This window comes from Entelurus aequoreus, linkage group LG10 (genome assembly GCF_033978785.1).
Source record: "Entelurus aequoreus isolate RoL-2023_Sb linkage group LG10, RoL_Eaeq_v1.1, whole genome shotgun sequence".
NCBI lineage: Eukaryota > Metazoa > Chordata > Actinopteri > Syngnathiformes > Syngnathidae > Entelurus > Entelurus aequoreus.
In genome coordinates, this window is record NC_084740.1 from 75,243,941 (window position 1) to 75,267,407 (window position 23,467).

Below are 23,467 nucleotides of genomic sequence, written 5' to 3' on the forward strand. Positions count from 1 at the left end.
CATTTGTCAAACCTTTGCAAAAAAAAGCAAACGAGCTGCGTCTGCTCGCCGCTATTTATCTTTGCTAATGAGACAAGCGGCGAGTGGCCAGACCATAATAATTGCTCACAATTGCGCTAAAAGCGACACGGGGAATACATTGGGAAAAAATGAAGACACATCGCGAGGGACTTGTAACGGTACGTGTATTTGTATTGAACCGTTTCGGTACGGGGGTTCCGGTTCGGTTCGGAGGTGTACCGAACGAGTTTCCACACGGACATATTAAGTAGCGTAACGCATGTTGTGTAAACAATGCACAACACACGGCATGCTAGCAGCTAACGGGCTAGGATAGACTGACCATACGTCCTCTTTTCACCGGACATGTCCTCTTTTGCGGAGTTTCTTAAATGCCTCAAATGTCCGGCATTTTGAGTTAGGGTTGCGTGTATTTTCAATGTACGTTCAGGGTTAAGAAGGGGTTAAAAACAAAACAAATTGTGCAGCATTGGTGAGGGAGGGGCAGATACAGAGAGAGAGAGAGAGTTATGATAAACGTGCATGCGTCGCCAGGCTCTGCTTTTTATCCATAGATTTATCAGATTAAATTTTTTATTATCTATAGCAGGGGTGTCAAAAGTGTGCCCCGGAGGCATTTGCGGCCCACAGCTAATGTTTAAAGGCCCACGGCACATTCTAAAAATACTACTAAAATAAACAAAAACATAAAAAAAGTGAAATAAAAAAAGCTTAAAGGTTAAATGTAATTAGAAAAAGTTGCAATGTTGACTAATAAAAAAAAAAAAAATTATTTCAAACTGTCATTGCTCAAAACATAATATTGAATCAAAATCAATGTTATTATGAATTATTGACCTAGCCAAGGTTCCCATTACTTCACATCAAATATTACACTAAGAAAAATATTTTTGGTGGAAGATTTTGCAAATTTGGTAAATAAATAACCCCAGAATTTATATTTTGTTGTTTCTTACTGTACCGAAAATGAACCGAACCGTGACCTCTAAACCGAGGTACGTACCCAACCGAAATTTTTGTGTACCGTTAAACCCCTACCAGAACCCCTTGCAGCACTAACTCTTCTGGGACGCTACAATATACACCAGTGGTCCCCAACCTTTTTGTACTTGAAAATTTGCCCCACGGACCGGGGAGGTGGGTGAGGGGTAGTAAAAAAAAAAAAAAATTATTTTTATTTTTATTTTTTATTTAATTTTTTAAATTATTTTTTATTTTTTATTTTTTTGTCATAAAAAAATACAATCATGTGTGCTTACGGACTGTATACCTGCAGACTGTATTGATTTATATTGATATATAATGTATATATTGTGTTTTTTATGTTGATTTAATTTAATTTTATTTTTTATTTTATTTTTTTTAAATTAATTTTTTCTTTTTTTTTTCTTTTTTTTAATTTCTTGTGCCGGGCCTCGGCCCGGTGGTTGGGGACCACTGATATACACCCTCCCACCCCACCCTACCCCACCTCAACCTCCTCATAAACTTTTTGAACTGCTGCCCTCGGGCAGGAGATACAGGACAATAAAATGCCGGACAAACAGACTTAAGAACACTTTTTACCGAGAGCAATAGTGTCGCTGAACACAAGACGACAATAATGACTGTGCATGTGAGCTGCGTGCTTGCTATTTTTATGTATTTTTATCTATTTATCTATGTTCTTATGGTTTTATGTGTTATGAATTTGCACTAAATTAGTTTTTGCTTACATTTTCGTTGTACAATGTACCACGACAATAAAGATATATTCTATTCTATTCTATCCTCATGCTCTCTCAGGGAGAGCATGTCCCAAATTCCAAGCTGCTGTTTTGAGGCATGTTTAAAAAAATAACGCACTTTGTGACTTCAATAATAAATATGGCAGTGCCATGTTGGCATTTTTTTTCCATAACTCGAGTTGATTTATTTGGAAAACCTTGTTACATTGTTTAATGCATCCAGCGGGGCATCACAACAAAATGAGGCATAATAATGTGTTAATTCCACCTCTGTATATATCGGTATCGGTTGATATCGGAATCGGTAATTAAGAGTTGGACAATATCGGAATATCGGCAAAAAGCCATTATCGGACATCTCTAGACCATACCAGTTACCTGTAAGGTTGCACAGCTAGTAAACACAATCATAGATAAGAACAAAATGACAGTTGACTGCTGTTATCATATACTGTATTACCTCAATCAAACATGGCGGAAATGTCTCTTACAAGATACAGTACAGATTCAACGGTTCTCTGTATAATCCTGCACAGGACAGTCCCACTTTTAATTAAAAAAAATAGGATTAATCGCGATAAAAAATGTTTTGCCATATTGCCCAGCCCTACCTGTCTGTTAAAATCATAGTTTCTAAATGATCACAAAAACTTTGTGTTACATTGAGAAGCAAAAGCTGTCTTTGGAACCTACCAAGAGTAAGGCTGATAAAACTCCACTGTGTAGGGGGGGGAGGGTAATCAACAGAAAGATATTGTTCTAACCCAAAGGACTTCAAAGCGGAGAGGAAGCAGGACCAGACTCTCCTCCAGGCGACCTCTTCTTGAATCTCCTTTTTGAACTATTTTACGAACCTCTTTTTGAACTATTATACGAACCTCTTTTTGAACTATTTTACGACCTCTTCTTTTGAACTGTTCGGTAACCAAAGGCAACGCTGTTTACGACCCACTTCCCTCTGGAAGTGGAAGCTGTGGTCATGCGGTCGGAGAAAGTCAAATAAACAAGGAGGAGTACAATCTTTTGCCAGAGCGTGCTGAGATACTGTACAAGGGTACAGTGTACAGGCGACTCTCCTCAATTGAGTCCAAATTGAATTCTGTCTCTGTTTTTTAATTCTTTGCCTCTTGTCTTGTTTAATAGATGTCATCGGTGTTTGAACCTGACACTGTCTTACACTAAACATGTTCTAATACACCTCTACCAATCATGTGTGTAGGAAACTGAACTGGCTGATCGTATAAGATGACGATAATAGTACCGTATTTTTCGGCGTATAAGTCACTCCGGAGTATAAGGCGCACAAGCCGAAAATGCATAATAAAGAAGGAAAAAAACATATATAAGTCGCATTTTTGGGGGAAATTTATTTGATAAAAGCCAACAGCAAGAATAGACATTTGAAAGGCAATTTCAAATGTCTAAAGAATAGTGTACAACAGGCTGAATAAGTGTACGTTATATGAGGCATAAATAACCAACTGGTATGTTAACGTAACATATTATGGTAAGAGTCATTCAAATAACTATAACATATAGAACATGCTATACGTTTACCAAACAATCTGTCACTCGTAATCGCTAAATCCCATGAAATCTTATACGTCTAGTCTCTTACGTGAATGAGATCAATAATATTATTTGATATTTTACGCTAATGTGTTAATCATTTCACACATAAGTCGCTCCTGAGTATAGGTTCCTCTCTTTAAGAAGGGGAACCGGAGGGTGTGTTCTAACTATCGTGGGATCACACTCCTCAGCCTTCCCGGTAAGGCCTATTCAGGTGTACTGGAGAGGAGGCTACGCCGGATAGTCCAACCTCGGATTCAGGAGGAACAGTGTGGTTTTGGTCCTGGTCGTGGAACTGTGGACCAGCTCTATACTCTCGGCAGGGTCCTTGAGGGTGCATGGGAGTTTGCCCAACCAGTCTACATGTGTTTTGTGGACTTGGAGAAGGCATTCGACCGTGTCCCTCGGGAAGTCCTGTGGGGAGTGCTCAGAGAGTATCGGACTGTCTGATTGTGGCGGTCCGCTCCCTGTATGATCAGTGCCAGAGTTTGGTCCGCATTGCCGGCAGTAAGTCGGACACGTTTCCAGTGAGGGTTGGACTCCGCCAAGGCTGCCCTTTGTCACAGATTCTGTTCATAACTTTTATGGACATAATTTCTAGGCGCAGTCAAGGCATTGAGGGGATCTGGTTTGGTGGCTGCAGGATTAGGTCTCTGCTTTTTGCAGATGATGTGGTCCTGATGGCTTCATCTGGCCAGGATCTTCAGCTCTCGCTGGATCGGTTCGCAGCTGAGTGTGAAGCGACTGGGATGAGAATCAGCACCTCCAAGTCCGAATCCATGGTTCTCGCCCGGAAAAGGGTGGAGTGCCATCTCCGGGTTGCGGAGGAGACCCTGCCCCAAGTGGAGGAGTTCAAGTACCTCGGAGTCTTGTTCACGAGTGAGGGAAGAGTGGATGGTGAGATCGACAGGCGGATCGGTGCGGCGTCTTCAGTAATGCGGACGCTGTATCGATCCGTTGTGGTGAAGAAGGAGCTGAGCCGGAAGGCAAAGCTCTCAATTTACCGGTTGATCTACATTCCCATCCTCACCTATGGTCATGAGCTTTGGGTTATGACAGAAAGGACAAGATCACGGGTACATGAGTTTCCTCCGCCGGGTGGCGGGGCTCTCCCTTAGAGATAGGGTGAGAAGCTCTGCCATCCGGGGGGAGCTCAAGTAAAGCCGCTGCTCCTCCACATGGAGAGGAGCCAGATGAGGTGGTTCGGGCATCTGGTCAGGATGCCACCTGAACGCCTCCCTAGGGAGGTGTTTAGGGCACGTCCGACCGGTAGGAGGCCACGGGGAAGACCCAGGACACGTTGGGAAGACTATGTCTCCCGGCTGGCCTGGGAACGCCTCGGATCCCCCGGAGGAGCTGGACGAAGTGGCTGGGGAGAGTGAAGTCTGGGTTTCCCTGCTTAGGCTGCTGCCCCCGCGACCCGACCTCGGATAAGCGGAAGAAGATGGATGGATGGGATGGAGTACAAGTCACACCCCCGGCCAAACTATGAAAATAACTGCGACTTATAGTCCGAAAAATACGGTACAAGGGTACAGGCGACTCTCCTCAATTGAGTCCAAATTGAATTCTGTCTCCGTTTAATTCTTTGCCTCTTGTCTTGTTTAATAGATGTCATCGGTGTTTGAACCTGACACCGTCTTACACTAAACATGTTCTAATACACCTCTACCAATCATGTGTGTAGGAAACTGAACTGGCTGATCGTATAAGATGACGATAATAATAGTAATCGTAATAATGATGTATTTTTCCTCCTCTTTTAGACCTGAAGAGGGAGGCCAGCATCTGTCACATGCTGAAACACCCTCACATCGTGGAGCTGCTGGAGACCTACAGCTCGGACGGGATGCTCTACATGGTGTTCGAATTGTGAGTCAGGAACCGCGGCCATCACTCACTCACGCAGCAGGGCGTGATGATGGTGGTGGTGGTGGTGGTGGTGGTGGTGGTGGTGGTGATGATGGGGAAGGAAGAAGAGAAGAAGCGGAAGGGAGGAGGGAGGTTGCGGCAATAGAACGGCAGAGAAAGCGAGCCCTGCGGTGTTTTTTCAAATTATTTATTTAATATCGTGGCTGCTGATAGGAGGGTTCTTGTTAGCGGTGGGGGGGGGGGGGGGGGGGGGACAAGAAGTATGGAAAGGAGATGAGATTACAATTACACACTCAACCTCCACATCTTCATCTTGAATTGTGTTATCGCCAAACTGGACATTTTTTTGTGTGTGTGCATATCATGTGGCAGCCTTTGGGATCTGATGGGATTATTATGGTTCATACTTCTCCCCCTTACCTAGCGCCCGAGCAGATCTTCATCCCTCAGAGAGCCGCAGATAACTGAGCCGGCTGGCCAGATAAATGTAGTTCATCGAGCCACGCGTACAGTAAGTACCGTGCTAGGGTACTCCGACACCCTATCATTTAGTAGCGGTGTTAGAACGGGGTCGAAACTGTTGCCCCTGGAGGGGATTTACAGGAATGCACTTTTAAAGCATTTAAGGGGAGGAATCACAAGATGATATTACATTTACAAGAAATCAAATAAAACATCTTGCTTCTCCAACCCATGAAAATGTAAGAAATATGAGAAAATGTTCATAAGGGCATCAAATGTAGTTGAAATGATGGAACACTTTTACAGTATGTTATGATGCAGATGGTGACCTCTAGTGGTGGTCTCTTGGTAACAGCAGCTGCAGGCCTTGTGAACAAGCATTATGGACAGTTGTGGAAAAGCATCTCATCTGTCTGTCTGTCTGTCTGTCTGTCTGTCTGTCTGTCTGTCTGTCTGTCTGTCTGTCTGACTGTCTGTCTGTCTGTCTGACTGTCTGACTGTCTGTCTGTCTGTCTGTCTGTCTGTCTGTCTGTCTGACTGTCTGTCTGTCTGTCTGTCTGTCTGTCTGTCTGTCTGTCTGTCTGACTGTCTGTCTGTCTGTCTGTCTCAGTATGGACGGAGCGGACCTGTGCTTTGAGATCGTGAAGAGGGCGGACGCCGGCTTTGTGTACAGCGAAGCAGTAGCCAGGTGAGCTCACCGTAGCGTCTAATTATCTATTTGTATCAGTGGTTCTTAACCTGGGTTCGATGGAACCCTAGGGGTTCGGTGAGTCGGGCTCAGGGGTTCGGCGGAGGTCAAGACACACCCGACTCATCGTGTAAATTCGGGCAACTAAGCTGCCAAAAACAAACAAACAAACTGGCAGCTTAGTTGCCCGAATTTTACTGTAAAATGTACATTAGTTTTTTTTTACTGTAAATAAAAAACAAATGTACATTTTACAGTAAAATTTTGGCAACTAAGCTGCCAAAAAACAAACAAACTGGCAGCTTAGTTGCCAGAATTTTACTGTAAAATTTACATGAGGTTTTTTTTACAGTAAAAGAAAAACAAATGTAAATTTTACAGTAAAATTTTGGCAACTAAGCTGCCAAAAACAAACAAACCAACTGGCAGCTTAGTTGCCAGAATTTTACTGTAAAATTTACATGAGTTTTTTTTACGGTAGATAAGAAACAAATGTACATTTTACAGTAAAATTTTGGCAACTAAGCTGCCAAAAAACAAACAAACAAACAAACTGGCAGCTTAGTTGCCAGAATTTTACTGTAAAATTTACATGAGTTTTTTTTACGGTAAATAAAAAACAAATGTAAATTTTACAGTAACATTTTGGCAACTGAGCTGCCAAAAACAAACAAACAAACTGCCAGCTTAGTTGCCCGAATTTTACTGTAAAATTTATATTTGGTTTTTTTCACTGTAAATACAAAACAAATGTCAATTTTACAGTAAAAATTTGGCAACTAAGCTGCCAAAAGACAAACAAACAAACTGGCAGCTTAGTTGCCCGAATTTTACTGTAAAATTTATATTAGTTTTTTTTACTGTAAATAAAAAACAAATGTCAATTTTACAGTAAAATGTTGGCAACTAAGCTGCCAAAAACAAACAAACCAACTGGCAGCTTAGTTGCCCGAATTTTACTGTAAAATTTACATTAGTTTTTTTTACGGTAAATAAAAAACAAATGTCAATTTTACAGTAAAATTTGGCAACTAAGCTGCCAAAAACAAACAAACTGGCAGCTTAGTTGCCAGAATTTTACTGTAAAATTTACATTAGTTTTTTTTTACTGTAAATAAAAAACAAATGTCAATTTTACAGTAAAATTTTGGCAACTAAGCTGCCAAAAAACAAACAAACAAACTGGCAGCTTAGTTGCCCTAATTTTACTGTAAAATTTACATTAGTTTTTTTTTACTGTAAATAAAAAACAAATGTCAATTTTACAGTCAAATTTTGGCAACTAAGCTGCCAAAAACAAACAAACAAACAAACTGGCAGCTTAGTTGCCCGAATTTTACTGTAAAATTTACATTCGTTTTTTTATTTACTGTAAATAAAAAACAAATGTAAATTTTACAGTAACATTTTGGCAACTAAGCTGCCAAAAACAAACAAACAAACTGGCAGCTTAGTTGCCCGAATTTTACTGTAAAATTTACATGAGTTTTTTTTACTGTAAATAAAAAACAAATGTACATTTTACAGTAAAATTTTGGCAACTAAGCTGCCAAAAACAAACAAACAAACTGGCAGCTTAGTTGCCCGAATTTTACTGTAAAATGTACATTAGTTTTTTTTTACTGTAAATAAAAAACAAATGTACATTTTACAGTAAAATTTTGGCAACTAAGCTGCCAAAAAACAAACAAACTGGCAGCTTAGTTGCCAGAATTTTACTGTAAAATTTACATGAGGTTTTTTTTACAGTAAAAGAAAAACAAATGTAAATTTTACAGTAAAATTTTGGCAACTAAGCTGCCAAAAACAAACAAACCAACTGGCAGCTTAGTTGCCAGAATTTTACTGTAAAATTTACATGAGTTTTTTTTACGGTAGATAAGAAACAAATGTACATTTTACAGTAAAATTTTGGCAACTAAGCTGCCAAAAAACAAACAAACAAACAAACTGGCAGCTTAGTTGCCAGAATTTTACTGTAAAATTTACATGAGTTTTTTTTACGGTAAATAAAAAACAAATGTAAATTTTACAGTAACATTTTGGCAACTGAGCTGCCAAAAACAAACAAACAAACTGCCAGCTTAGTTGCCCGAATTTTACTGTAAAATTTATATTTGGTTTTTTTCACTGTAAATACAAAACAAATGTCAATTTTACAGTAAAAATTTGGCAACTAAGCTGCCAAAAGACAAACAAACAAACTGGCAGCTTAGTTGCCCGAATTTTACTGTAAAATTTATATTAGTTTTTTTTACTGTAAATAAAAAACAAATGTCAATTTTACAGTAAAATGTTGGCAACTAAGCTGCCAAAAACAAACAAACCAACTGGCAGCTTAGTTGCCCGAATTTTACTGTAAAATTTACATTAGTTTTTTTTACGGTAAATAAAAAACAAATGTCAATTTTACAGTAAAATTTTGGCAACTAAGCTGCCAAAAACAAACAAACTGGCAGCTTAGTTGCCAGAATTTTACTGTAAAATTTACATTAGTTTTTTTTTACTGTAAATAAAAAACAAATGTCAATTTTACAGTAAAATTTTGGCAACTAAGCTGCCAAAAAACAAACAAACAAACTGGCAGCTTAGTTGCCCTAATTTTACTGTAAAATTTACATTAGTTTTTTTTTACTGTAAATAAAAAACAAATGTCAATTTTACAGTCAAATTTTGGCAACTAAGCTGCCAAAAACAAACAAACAAACAAACTGGCAGCTTAGTTGCCCGAATTTTACTGTAAAATTTACATTCGTTTTTTTATTTACTGTAAATAAAAAACAAATGTAAATTTTACAGTAACATTTTGGCAACTAAGCTGCCAAAAACAAACAAACAAACTGGCAGCTTAGTTGCCCGAATTTTACTGTAAAATTTACATGAGTTTTTTTTACTGTAAATAAAAAACAAATGTACATTTTACAGTAAAATTTTGGCAACTAAGCTGCCAAAAACAAACAAACAAACTGGCAGCTTAGTTGCCAGAATTTTACTGTAAAATTTACATTAGTTTTTTTTTTTACTGTAAATAAAAAACAAATGTAAATTTTACAGTAAAATGTTGGCAACTAAGCTGCCAAAAACAAACAAACAAAATGGCAGCTTAGTTGCCCGAATTTTACTGTAAAATTTACATTAGTTTTTTTTTACTGTAAATAAAAAACAAATGTCAATTTTACAGTAACATTTTGGCAACTAAGCTGCCAAAAAACAAACAAACAAACTGGCAGCTTAGTTGCCAGAATTTTACTGTAAAATTTACATGAGTTTTTTTTACGGTAAATAAAAAACAAATGTACATTTGACAGTAAAATTTTGGCAACTAAGCTGCCAGTTTGTTTGTTTGTTTGTTTGTTTGGTTTTAACCGCAAATCAACAACTTTATATTTTTCGGTGTATTACTGTAAATGCCAAAACGGCACCACGGTTTATTACAGTAAAAAAAAAAAGTACTTTTCATTTAGAGAAAAATGCTGTAAAAGCCACAGTAAATGTCACTATTTTACCATGAAATCTATTGCTGCTTTTACATTGCACAATTTGATGGATAACTTGCTTTGAAATCATTATTATTAGTATTTATTTCTATTTTAAAAAAATGGTTTGAATGTTTGATAATATATTTTTGCATAATTAGACAATATTTAAGTCAACATAATTTGCGATTAAATTGAGTACTTCTTTTTTTTTCTCCTACAATAGAAATAAATAATACATTTAATAAGAAAAGTTACAGTACTTTATTGATACATATTATTCCAGGCTTTTGAGGGCCAAATAAAATGTAGTGGTGGGCCTTGAGTTTTAAAAATAAAGAAGAAGATTATACTGTACATGCTGTCTGTCTGAAAGTGAAGCAACTCACTTCCTAAAATGTGACTTTTAAATATTGTCTTTACAGGTAATAAATGTTCTATTATGGCCACATTTGGACCCCAGTGGCTATGTTCTATTTTCATATATGTACTATGTGCTGGTTTCTTTTTCGTTAGTCACTACATGAGACAGATCCTGGAGGCGCTACGCTACTGCCACGACAACAACGTCATTCACCGAGATGTCAAGGTATTTTTCAATATATTGTGTTGACTCTTTTTTTGTCGTTTAATGTGAAAATATGTACGTCGCCACTATCACTTCCACGTCAGGTGGGGCCTAAATGCTGCAATTGCTACTACTGTCCTGTTGGTGGCACTATGGAGGTTAATTGGTGTCTTTATTGATTGTTATTTTATGATTTTGTACGGTGTCCTTGAGTGCCCAGAAAGGCGCCTTATAAGTAAAATGTATTATTATTATTATTAATATTATTTATTTATTATGAAAGCTTTTTTTGGACACTGAATTTAATGTGACTGAATTAATTGGTGTTTGAATTCTATGAACTGAATTTTTTACATCAAATTATGCTGGCAATTTAATTGAATACAAACGTTAGTTTATTAAAATACTAAAATAATGTTTAAAAATTCAGTATAGAACAATTCAATGTAAAAATAAAAAAATCAGTGCAGAAATATTTGTTGCGTCAACTCAAGAATTACTTCCGGTAAATTAAGACTGAATTAATCGATCCTGTCTAAGAACCAGAACCAGCCAGTGACGTGTCAAGTTTGAAGTCACATGACAAGTTCCCACAATGAATGCAATTATTTTTTTATGCACTCAACATATTCAATAAAACTTTAATTAGGGGGAAAAATCAGTTCACAAATATCAAACCAAAAAAATTACAAAAAATGTTGTTTAAAAAAAAAAAATTTTTTTAAAGCTTTTGTAATAAAGACTAAAAAGTGACTTCAAAACCAATGTTCGTGTGCATGCATCATGCATTAAAACAACAGTGTTGTTTAATATTTATTTTGTTCATTTGCGTATCTCAATATATAACTTATTTGACGTATTTGACTGTTATACACTATTGACCCTTATAATGATTCGATTTTTATCCAACTATTTTGTACTATTATACTACTATTTTGTATATTACGGAGCCCCTAAAGGGATATGGGGGGGGGGGGGAAACATTTTATAATATTTTTTTTTTTTAGACATATATCTCGTGCACACGAGAAACTTTTTATAAAGTAAAAAAAAATAAAAATAATAATTGTATTTATTTATTTATTTTTAGATATGTATTTCGTGCGCACAAGACACTTTCTCGTGCGCATGATACATGTCTAAAAAAAAAAAATAATACATTTTTTATTTTTTTATTTTTTTTAGACATGTATCTCGTGCGCACAAGAAATTTTTTATAAAGTTATAAAAAAAAAAAACTTTTTATTTAATTTTTTTTAGATATGTATCTCTAAAAAATAATAATAAAAAAATTAATAATTTTTTTTTTTAGACATGTATCTCGTGCGTACGAGAAACTATCTTGTGCACATGAGAAATTTTCTCGTGCGCACGAGAAACTTTTTATAAAGTTATAAAAAAAAAATTTTAATTATAATTTCTTTTATTTTTTTTTAGACATGTATCTCATGCGCACGAGAAACTTTGTATAAAGTTATTAAAAAAAAAAAATTATAATTTTTTTTTTTTTAGATATGTATCTCGTGCGCATGAGAAAGTGTCTCGTGCGCACGAGATACAAGTCTAAAAAAAAATAGTAGTAAAAAAATGTATAATTTTTTATAAATTTTTTTTTAGACATGTATCTCGTGCGCACGAGAAACTTTTTATAAAGTTATAAAAAAATATATATATATATATATAATTTCTTTTTATTTCATTTTTTTAATTTTTTTTTAGACATGTATCTCAGGGAGAGCATTTCCCTGAGATACTCTTGCGCACGAGATACATGTCTAAAAAAAAAAACAAATTTCCCCCATGCCCCTTTAGGGGCTCCGTAGTATATGTAATAAAAAAAAAATTATTTAATTTATTACATATTGGGATTATTTGTTGATTTAGTGGCATTTTTATTGCTTTAATGACCGACTGACTTCTTAATTTTATGGCCATTTATTCCATAACATGAATGACGTTACTCTGTCAAAGAGGTGATGGGCGGGATCAGTGATCTGATTGGTCCAACTGCAATGTAAGCCATGCATTGCTGAATTCTGTGTTGTTTTTAAAGAAAAGGTTATTGAGTTAATAATAATAATAATAATAATAGATTTTATTTGTAAAAAGCACTTTACATTGAGCAAACAACCTCAAAGTGCTACAGTGTATTGAAAAAATAAATAAAAATAATAAAAAGATAATATCAAAATAAAAACTAGAACAGCCTAATAGCTAGAACTAGTATGCATATATCTATAAAACGGCTTTTTTTAAAAGAAGGGTTTTTAAGCCTTTTTTAAAAGCATCCACAGTCTGTGGTGCCCTCAGGTGGTCAGGGAGAGCATTCCACAGACTGGGAGCGGCGGAGCATAGTTCGTAGCTTTGTCCTCGGAGGTTGGAGGAGACAATAAGACAAAAGTAAAAATGCTATATATCATGGAGAGAAAATAATGAGATAATTGTGAAATATACTACAGTAAAAAAATAGTTTAATTGATATTATTAATGATGAAAGTCCATTTCAACGATTTCTATCCGAGACGGTGTTAACATTAGACACTGTGGAAATAAATACATTGAAATGGCACCTAAGTGCACTTTTGTTGTATGTTTGTTTGCCTTCAGAGGGCACTGCTGTTCCAGTCGAGTGCGTCGTTGTTTCCAACTAACACACATTATAAATACAAACACAGCACTGTAAATATATGAACATTAAAAAGCCTCATGCTTTCATGTCAATAAAAGTTCACCTGGTTCGCTTGTGATTGTCAAAGCTCCTTTGATGCGACGTGCATCATCTTTTTATTATGTCTGATTGCCTCGCCTCATGCATGGTGACTAATGGTGGACTGGCTGCTCTCAGCCTTTGTTTTTCTTTCCATCGCTCTTTCAGAGAATGATGTGGTTAATGTCCTTTTAAACCGGTTCTGATGATGCATTCAAGGCGGCTGTGGGAATAGGAAAAGTCCAAGTTGGAACAAAGAACTAAGCGTGTCGTGGAGCTTTAGAGGTACAATGTGATGTCAGCGAGCTCATTTTCTACGATTTTGGATAAAAATGTATAATAGTAATTTATACGGGCTATAGAGTGCACTCATATTTAAAGTGCACCCACCAAATTTTGGAAGAAATAAATATGTTTACATATATTAGCCACACCGGACAGGTAGAAAATATTTTGTAAATGTTTATTTACATACCTTTAATTGTTTCCAAACTGTGTCTAACACAGCAGTAAAACGGCTGATCAAACAAAACGGAAGTAATCTTCATGGAGCCACTAGCTGTGGAAGCTAGCTCTTCAATCAGCTAAACAGACTCAATAACTCCACTGTGTCGTTTTGGTGAATTTACGAAACTGAAACAATACAAAAAGAATGGCATTGTAAAGTTAATAATACTAACACAGACACTTGTAGACGAGTTAGCATATTATTCGCTAATGCTAACGACGCTAGCTTGATTACATCAAGATATGTGTAAATAAACGAACACTGAAATTCAAGTATTTATTTTATTTATATGTATATATATATATAATAAAATACATATATATATATATACAGTATAGCTAGAATTCACTGAAAGTCAAGTATTTATTTTGTGAATTTAAAAAACTGAAACAATACAAAAAGAATGGCATTGTAAGTTAATAATACTAACACAGACACTTGTAGACGAGTTAGCATATTATACGCTAATGCTAACGACGCTAGCTTGATTACATCAAGATATGTGTAAATAAATGAACACTGAAATTAAAGTATTTATTTTATTTTTATGTATATATATATAATAAAATACATATATATATATATATATAGCTAGAATTCACTGAAAGTCAAGTATTTATTTTGTGAATTTAAAAAACTGAAACAATACAAAAAGAATGTCATTGTAAGTTAATAATACTAACACAGACACTTGTAGACGAGTTAGCATATTATTCGCTAATGCTAACGACGCTAGCTTGATTACATCAAGATATGTGTAAATAAATGAACACTGAAATTCAAGTATTTATTTTATTTGTATGTATATATATAATAAAATACATATATATAAAGCTAGAATTCACTGAAAGTCAAGTATTTATTTTATTTAAATATATATATATATATAAGAAATACTTGAATTTCAGTGAATTCTAGCTATAAATATACTCCTCCCCCCTTAACCCCGTTCCCCCGGGCCCGCCCACCCCGACCCTCAAAATTACAATAAAAAATGTTTTGACCGGGGGCCGGGCTGTATATATGCGCACTAATTGACTGAAAGAGCGCGCACTTGGCGCGATGATGTCATGTTGTCGATGGAAAAATGCATTTTTAGACCAAATGATTTGCCTGAGCGGCTAGGAGACCCCGAGAGTAACAAGCGCTTGCCTTGTTGCCTTTCCATTAAGAACAATAAATTAGTTTTTAGTATAATTTTGCTGGTTTTAAGAAATGTCATGCCGAGCGCATATCATTATGTCAAGATAATGGCACTAGCATTTACTTCATTTAAGAATATTTTTCAACATATTGAGCAAAAAGGTCTCTTTTTTTTTTTTCTTTCTACCAATATTCTTATTTTAAGGTATTTTTGGGTTCATTGAGGTTAGCTAATTTGACTTGTTTTGGAAAGTCTTGACAAGCCAAATGTTCTTGTTCTATTGGCAGATCATTTTGCTTAGTTCAAATAAAATACCCCTCACTGTTGTATTTTTTTTTTCTTGTTTTTGAACACTGACTTTTTGAACCTATCCCCATCTTCTCATACCTAAATAAAAACTAATCCTTGTGTATTAGCAATATGTTTTCAAAAAAGTCACAAAAAACAGGTAAAAATGTATCCATACACACCAGATACAAAATGAGCTGAGCACATTATTTTATGTTATCCACATTATTCACAATCAGAATCAGAATAGTTTTTCAGTGTTTCCCATAAACTGCCAATATACCTGTGGCGATGGGGGCGTGGCTATGGGCGTGGTCACCATGACATCATCGAGTAATTTGCATAATTCACTACAATGATGTGATTTTCTCTAAAAAGGCTCAAAAAATGTATACTTACTAATTAATAATAACAGTTTTGTTTTAAACGTCCATCCATCCAGTTTACAATATAATTACAACACTTTATGTACATATTTATATACAGATTTGAACAATAAGTTATTCACTGAAATATATTTATTAATTGTGGTTCTTACAAAAAATATATCTTATAAAATATAAAAGCTAAAATGTCTCTTAAAGTGTCGTAGAATTTCTGACCTTTTCTGACGGAATTTTTGCCTCGTATAAAAACATTGAGGTTTTTGCCTCTATCTGTGGTAGAGATTTAACTAGTGGTCTACATCAGAAATTGTTTTGGTCCAGGGTCTTAAGACCCTGGAAGGAGAGTATGTCGTAGAATTTCTGACCTTTTGACCTATATTTCTTGTCTTTTAAGAATGTCCGCTCATTTTCAATTCTCTTGTATTTTGTGCCATTGAATGGACCAGTTGTGGGACAAAAGTGAATATTAAGTCGTGCCAACCTGTCTACAGAATGTGTTGACTGTCTAAAGCAGGGGTGTCAAAGTCAAATGGACGGAGGGCCAAATAAAAAATTTAGCTACAAGCCGAGGGCCGGACTGTTCGAATGTTCATTGAAAAATTTTTAAATGACGCATATAGTCTAGTGAACCTAATTGAACCTACTGAAAACCTAACAAATATATTCCAATATGATCAGATAAATAAAGCAATATTTTCTTATGGCTCTGTCAGTAATCTTTAATTTTCAACAGACACAAAAGACAAATTTCCTTTATATAAAAATCCCCATAACATGAACATTAAATGAAAGAAACCGGTATTCAAGGCACCATCAGTAGCCTATATTTTCTATTTTAGCAAAAGTGGGCTAAATTTACTTCAAAGAAAAAAACAATAATAGCAATTTTCTATCATCCACTCAACTGAAATATTTTTAAAATATAATTAAATTGAAATACAATAAAATAAAGTGCAAAAATCTATAAATCAAAAACAACACTTTGTTTAAGGAGAAGTAACATGCAGTGAAAACAAATATTAAACTTTAACTTTTAAACTTGAATTGAGTAAAAACTCTAAATATGTGATTGCACAGTAATGTTCACATTAAACCCCCCTCCTCCCTCCGTGGGAGGGAGGCGAGTTGGGTGCCCGAAACCCCCCGCTGGTTTCGGCCCGCCCCTTGGCGCGCGTGGCACGGCGGGCTCCGCGACCCGACGGCTGGCCCTCGTGGCTTGACGGCGGGCGCGTCCCGACGGGCCGCGCGTAGGGGTCAAACGCAGAAGTCTCAGGGCCTCGTGGTGAGGGGGTGGCCTGCGGGTTTCGGCCCGCTTGACCCCCCCCGCTCCGCTTGGCGCGCGCGGCACATGACGGGTTCCGCCACCGACGCTCGGGCTGCAGCCCGACGGTGGTGCGGGCCCGGCGGTGACGCGCGGTTTGGGGAAACAAAGCAGAAGTCTCAGGGCCTCGGGGCCGGGTTTCGGCCCGCCCCCTTGGCGCGCGTGGCACGGCGGGCTCCGCGACTGACGGCCGGGCTGCAGCCCTTCGGCCGGCAGGCGCGTCCCGGCGGGCCGCTCGCCCCCTTTCGGAACCTTGGACCGGCATCCGCTTGGTGCGTGTAAAAGATCTGCGGTCTAAAAAAAAAAAAAAAAAAAAAAAAAAAAAAAAGATCTGCGGTCTGCGGGCCGGTTCTAATAATAAATCAAGATCATCCCAAGGGCCGTAAAAAACCTTCTCGCGGGCCGGATATGGCCCGCGGGCCTTGACTCTGACATATGTGGTCTAAAGGATTCGAGTTGTTATGGAACAGATAGGGAAAACAACAAGACATTGACGCATTTAGCTAACAAACAATGACGCACAAGAGACATATAAAAAATGGCAGAAGACCGGAACTAGAGAGTGATTTTGGCTTGTGTGTGTCTTGTTTGCTCCGGAGTAACATGTGGTCTGTCTGCACGGCCAACTTAATTCAACCTGCACTTCTGATAATGGGTAAATACATTTGTTGTACTAAACTACTTTTGTTGCCTGTTTAAGCTTCGGACAATCCACTACAAAAGCCCTGCCCCTTTAATTAGTGCATACTAAATAATTTAACTTTAGCCTACTACTACAACCATATTATTTACCAGCAACATAAAGTGAAACAGAGGCAGAGGTGTCCTGCCACAGTCAGTAACAAATAAACAGAAAACAGTAGTGGTCAAATACAAATAAGGCAACAAGAGAAGTATCCTACACTTCTCTTTTGTAAAGTAAATCTGAACAGCCTATATGGGCATCAACATCAACTATATTATTTGTCTGAGAAGCTGGACAGGACACAAAAAAAAAAAAAAAAAAAAAAAAATTATTTTTTTTAATTTGTGGCGGACGTAATTCTTTCGTGGTGGGCCGCCACAAATAAATGAATGTGTGGGAAACATTGTTTTTATTGCCATTGTTTGGGAACGGGTTCACAAACTGTGAATTTTTCTTGGTGCAAACGTGCAACATAAAACACATATAACACAGAACAGGTAATAAAATGAGCTGTAACTGAGCTATCAGTTCTTGTTATTGTTCGTGTGGCTGATGGCCGAGGTGGCAAATTCTGTTCGGGGCTTGCAAGCCATCCTTCTTTTTGCACAATCACTCTTGTCTGCACACACACTTTTTCAGCACTTTGTTCAGATACAGAAGTACTGTAGATGTTTTCATCGCTTTGCTACATTCTGACAGCCGGAAAAAAACATGACCAAAGTTAACCATTTAGCTTTAGCACGGATGCTAACTGTCCCTTTCACAGACACTACTTTCCCTCCACCACGGGTGATGTTGATGTTACATGAAAACACTTGATATGAAGCCCACTGCACCTTTTGCAAGAAAACACTTCTATGGCAAATCTGACAATTGGCTGTTATGATGTTTGCTAATGTTTTTTCCAATGAGTTCACACTGGAGAAGCTCCTGGTGTATTTAGTTAGGGTTTTTTTCAACGTGAAAGAGCAGTGAATGAATTCAGACACTTAAAATTCATTCTGGACCTCTGATTTTACTTTGCTGTTGTATTTTTTGTCCGTACGGATGTGAAATGGTCTTAGATTATTTTCAAGATGGCCTTAAAAAAGTCTTCAAAAGTCTTAAATTTGACATGTTGAAACCTGCGTACTGTGAAAATGTAAAACAAAATGTCACACTCATGCAAATAGGGTATTATTCTGTCTGAAATAAAGGTTTTGCGGATTGTACATTTAGATTTAAAGGACTACTGAAAGCCACTACTAGCGACCACGCAGTCTGATAGTTTATATATCAATGATGAAATCTTAACATTGCAACACATGCCAATACGGCCGGGTTAACTTATAAAGTGACATTTTAAATCTCCCGGGAAATATCCGGCTGAAACGTCGCGGTATGATGACGTATGCGCGTGACGAAGTCAGAGTAACGGAAGTTATGGTACCCCGTAGAATCCTATACAAAAAGCTCTGTTTTCATTTCATAATTCCACAGTATTCTGGACATCTTTTGCAATTTGTTTAATGAACAATGAAGGCTGCAAAGAAGACAGTTGTAGGTGGGATCTGTGTATTAGCAGCGGACTACAGCAACACAACCAGGAGGACTTTGTTGGAGCGCTAGCCGCCGACCTCACCTTGACTTCCTACGTCTCCTTCGTCCTTCTGCCGATCGCTGGAACGCAGGTGAGCACGGGTGTTGATGAGTAGATGAGGGATGGCTGGCGTAGGTGGAGAGCTAATGTTTTTAGCATAGCTCTGTGAGGTCCCGTTGCTAAGTTGCTAAGTTAGCTTCAATGGCGTCGTTAGCACAGCATTGTTAACCTTCGCCAGCCTGGAAAGCATTAACCGTGTATTTACATGTCCACGGTTTAATAGTATTGTTGATTTTCTATCTATCCTTGGGGTTTATTTTTTTGTTTCTATATGCAGTTAAAGCACGTTGCTATCACCTTAGCTCGTAGCTAAAGCATTTCGCCGATCTATTGTCGTGGAGATAAAAGGCACTGAATGTCCATTTCGCGTTCTCGACTCTCATTTTCAAGAGGATATAGTATCCCAGGTGGTTTAAAATACAAATCTGTGATCTACAATAGAAAAAGGAGAGAGTGTGGAATCCAATGAGCCAGCTTGTACCTAAGTTACGGTCAGAGCGAAAAAAGATACGTCCTGCACTGCCTCTCAAGTCCTTCACTGTAACGTTCCTCAACTACGAATCTTTCATCCTCGCTCAAATTAATGGGGTAATCGTCACTTTCTCGGTCCGAATCTCTCTCGCTCCATTGTAAACAACGGGGAATTGTGAGGAATACTAGCTCCTGTGACGTCACGCTACTTCCGCTACAGGCAAGGCTTTTTTTTATCAGCGACCAAAAGTTGCGAACTTTATCGTCGTTGTTCTATACTAAATCCTTTCAGCAAAAATATGGCAATATCGCGAAATGATCAAGTATGACACATAGAATGGATCTGCTATTCCCGTTTAAATAAAAAAATTTCATTTCAGTAGGCCTTTAAGTGCTGGTTGCAAGTAGATATTTAACAGATACGGACCATTTAAGGCTCATTTTTAATAGCTCACGTCATTTTTAGTAGCTCACATCAAGGAACTTGCTTGCTGCGGAAGGCCATGTTGTTGTTTTGAGTTGTCCAGTGAAAGGTTGTACGAATACTTTCAAGTTGAAATCACATGTCTCGGAAACACATTTTGCAGATACTGAGTGTTGGTGACAGGGGAGAAAGGTGGCGCTGTTGTTGGCGTTCGTGCCTCATAGTAAAAAGGTCCTGGGTTCGATTCCCGAGCTAGGGGTGTTTGTGTGTGGAGTTTGCATGTTCACTCCGTGACTGCGTGGATTCTCTCCGAGTACTCTGGCCTTCTCCCACCTCCAAATACATGCACCTGGCAACACTAAAGTTGGCCCTAATTTGTTTCCTGGCAACCACAGCTGCCAGTATTTTGCTGTCAATTCTATTGTTAAGTTAGCAATATATCAAGTTTTTTTCATAGTAATTTACAGTAAGCAAAAACAGTGATCAACTGTAAAAAAATTACGGATTGAACATCAACATACCGTAATGCACTTATTTCTTCTGTTGTTTCGAGCTAGCTTAGCAGCTAGCCCTATTAGCTCGCCTGCTCCTGCTTGCTCTTCCTCTGTGTAACATGTTTAACCTCATCACCCAGTCTTCCAGTGATAATAAAACTTAAAAACTGCAGTTAATTTGCCAAAATGGAGGATTCTTTACTTTGAACTTAACTTGCTTAAGACAGTTAGCTCCGCGGCAACTAACTATTCCGGTCTCCAGACGGAGTATCGAAAATAGGAATTGACATTTAAAAAATTGGGATGACACTTGTGTACACTGCAAAAAGTGAAATCTAAGTAAGATGAAATATCTCAAATAAGGGTGATATTTGCTTATTTTCTGTCTGATAAGATCATTCTTCTCACTAAGCAGATTTTATGTTAGAGTGTTTTACTTGTTTTAAGTGTCCTAAATGATCTCAGTAAGATATTACAGCTTGTTGCTGAGATTTGATGAGCTATATTGAGTAAAACATGCTTGAAACTAGAATATCAACTGTTGCAAAGCTGTGTCATCAACACTCACAAGTAGAAAACTACTTTTTTAAAGTAATCATTTCTTATTTCAAGCATGGAAAAAAAAAAATCATGACTTTGACACAATCGTGTCTCATAATTAAAACAGACGACAGCCGAATGGACTTTGCTGTTTTATTTCCAATGAAACAATAGAAAACACGTACTCATATAGTAGTACTGTTGGCACAGTACAGTAAACTGACAGTTCATATTTAAACATTTAACATTTCTAACAATTATGAACAGAAATAATTCATGCACATTCAGATAAATTCTTCAAAATTACAATAAAAAAAATTTGTCCGGGGGCCGGGCTGTATATATGCGCACTAATTGACTGAAAGAGCACGCACTTGACGCGATGATGTCATGTTATCCATGGAAAAATGCATTTTTAGACCATATGATTTGCCTGAGCGGCTAGGAGACCCCGAGAGTAACAAGCGCTTGCCTTGTTGCCTTTCCATTAAGAACAATAAATTAGTTTTTAGTATAAGTTTGCTGGTTCCAAGAAATGTAATGCCGAGCGCTTATCATTGTGTCAAGATAATGGCACTAGCATTTACTTCATTTAAGAATATTTTTCAACATATTGAGCAAAAAGGTCTCATATTTGTTTTTTCTACCAAGAAAAGTGCACTTGTTATTAGTGAGAATATACTTATTTTAAGATTTTTGGGGTTCATTGAGGTTAGCTAATTTGACTTGTTTTGGAAAGTCTTGACAAGCCAAATTTTCTTGTTCCATTGGCGGATAATTTTGCTTAGTTCAAGTAAAATACCCCTCATTTTTGTATTTATTTTTTCTTGTTTTTGAGCACTGGCTTTTTGCAGTGTAGAAACAGATCGTAAGACCCAGTTCCCATGGATGCCCACCTCTACTAATGACAACTGCCACTTTACACATTAGAACTCATCAGAAGGACTCAAAACAATCCACAAGTCATATATATGTCATTTATATAGCTGTGTGCACGTGATGGGACAAGTAAACGAACCGTAGCACAAATTGTCTTGTGTTAGTACGTCCTAAAAAAAAATTTAATGAATTTTTCCTTTCAAATTTACATTTTTCTCATGTTGTTGCCAACCCTCCCGAATTTTCCGGGAGACTCCCGAATTTCAGTGCCTCTCCCGGGACAACCATTCTCCTGATTTTCTCCCGATTTCCAACCGGACTTAAGGCACGCCCCCTCCAGGTCCGTGCGGACCTGAGTGAGGACAGCCTGTCGTCACGTCCGCTTGGCCGACCAAAAAGTAACCACAGAACACTATTACCGTGTAGTGTTTTGTGGTTACTTTTTGGTGGGCCAACGGTTTACCTTGTATTGCGCACCCTGGCGGCAAGTGTGGGAGTGGGTTCTGAAGTATGAAGTAAAAGAGACGTAACTTTGTCACCTCGCCTGGTTATTGACTCCAACCCAGAATATTCCACTGCCCATACCTATGCTCCTTCAAAGGCTGTGCTACTGGCTGCAAAGCATTGCACTTTCAAATATAACAATGAGTAGAGAGGAGTGTTGTGTGTGTACATGTAAATAAATGGACACTGAAATTCAAGTATTTATTTTATTTATATGTACACTACCGTTCAAAAGTTTGGGGTCACATTGAAATGTCCTTATTTTTGAAGGAAAAGCACTGTACTTTTCAATGAAGATAACTTTAAACTAGTCTTAACTTTAAAGAAATACACTCTATACATTGCTAATGTGGTAAATGACTATTCTAGCTGCAAATGTCTGCTTTTTGGTGCAATATCTACATAGGTGTATAGAGGCCCATTTCCAGCAACTATCACTCCAGTGTTCTAATGGTACAATGTGTTTGCTCATTTTTCATTTCATTTCATTTCATTCATGTTTATTTCGAATATGTAGACAAAACAAAAACAACAAATTTAGAACAAAAAACAACAAAAAAGCCATTGAAGAATGAATAACAAAAACAATAATAATAATAATAATAGTAATAATAAAAAGCAAAATAAACAAGAAATGAAAATAAACATTAATGTAAACATATCCGAAAAGGAGTGAGAAGAAGTAAAAACTTACGTACTCCCACCCCTCTTATTACTTACTGTATGTTTAATAATAATAATAATAATAATAGTATATAAAAATGTCATTGGCTCAGAAGGCTAATTGATGATTAGAAAACCCTTGTGCAATCATGTTCACACATCTGAAAACAGTTGAGCTCGTTGCAGAAGCTACAAAACTGACCTTCCTTTGAGCAGATTGAGTTTCTGGAGCATCACATTTGTGGGGTCAATTAAACGCTCAAAATGGCCGGAAAAAGAGAACTTTCATCTGAAACTCGACAGTCTATTCTTGTTCTTAGAAATGACGGCTATTCCACAAAATGGTTTGGGTGACCCCAAACTTTTGAACGGTAGTGTATATATATATATATATATATATATATATATATATATATATATATATATAT

General features: G+C 37.1%; 1 protein-coding gene across 16 annotated transcripts in view; it reads left to right on the top strand.

The window, feature by feature from the left end:
• caska (calcium/calmodulin-dependent serine protein kinase a) overlaps nt 1–23,467 on the top strand; it is a 277,401-nt gene that overhangs the window by 175,709 nt on the left and 78,225 nt on the right. For all 16 annotated transcript variants that reach the window (XM_062061677.1, XM_062061676.1, XM_062061680.1 and 13 more), the window contains exons 3-5: nt 5,087–5,192; nt 6,265–6,342; nt 10,335–10,407. In XM_062061677.1, coding sequence (XP_061917661.1) covers nt 5,087–5,192; nt 6,265–6,342; nt 10,335–10,407 — 257 coding nt within the window. The remainder of the gene's footprint in view (nt 1–5,086; nt 5,193–6,264; nt 6,343–10,334; nt 10,408–23,467) is intronic.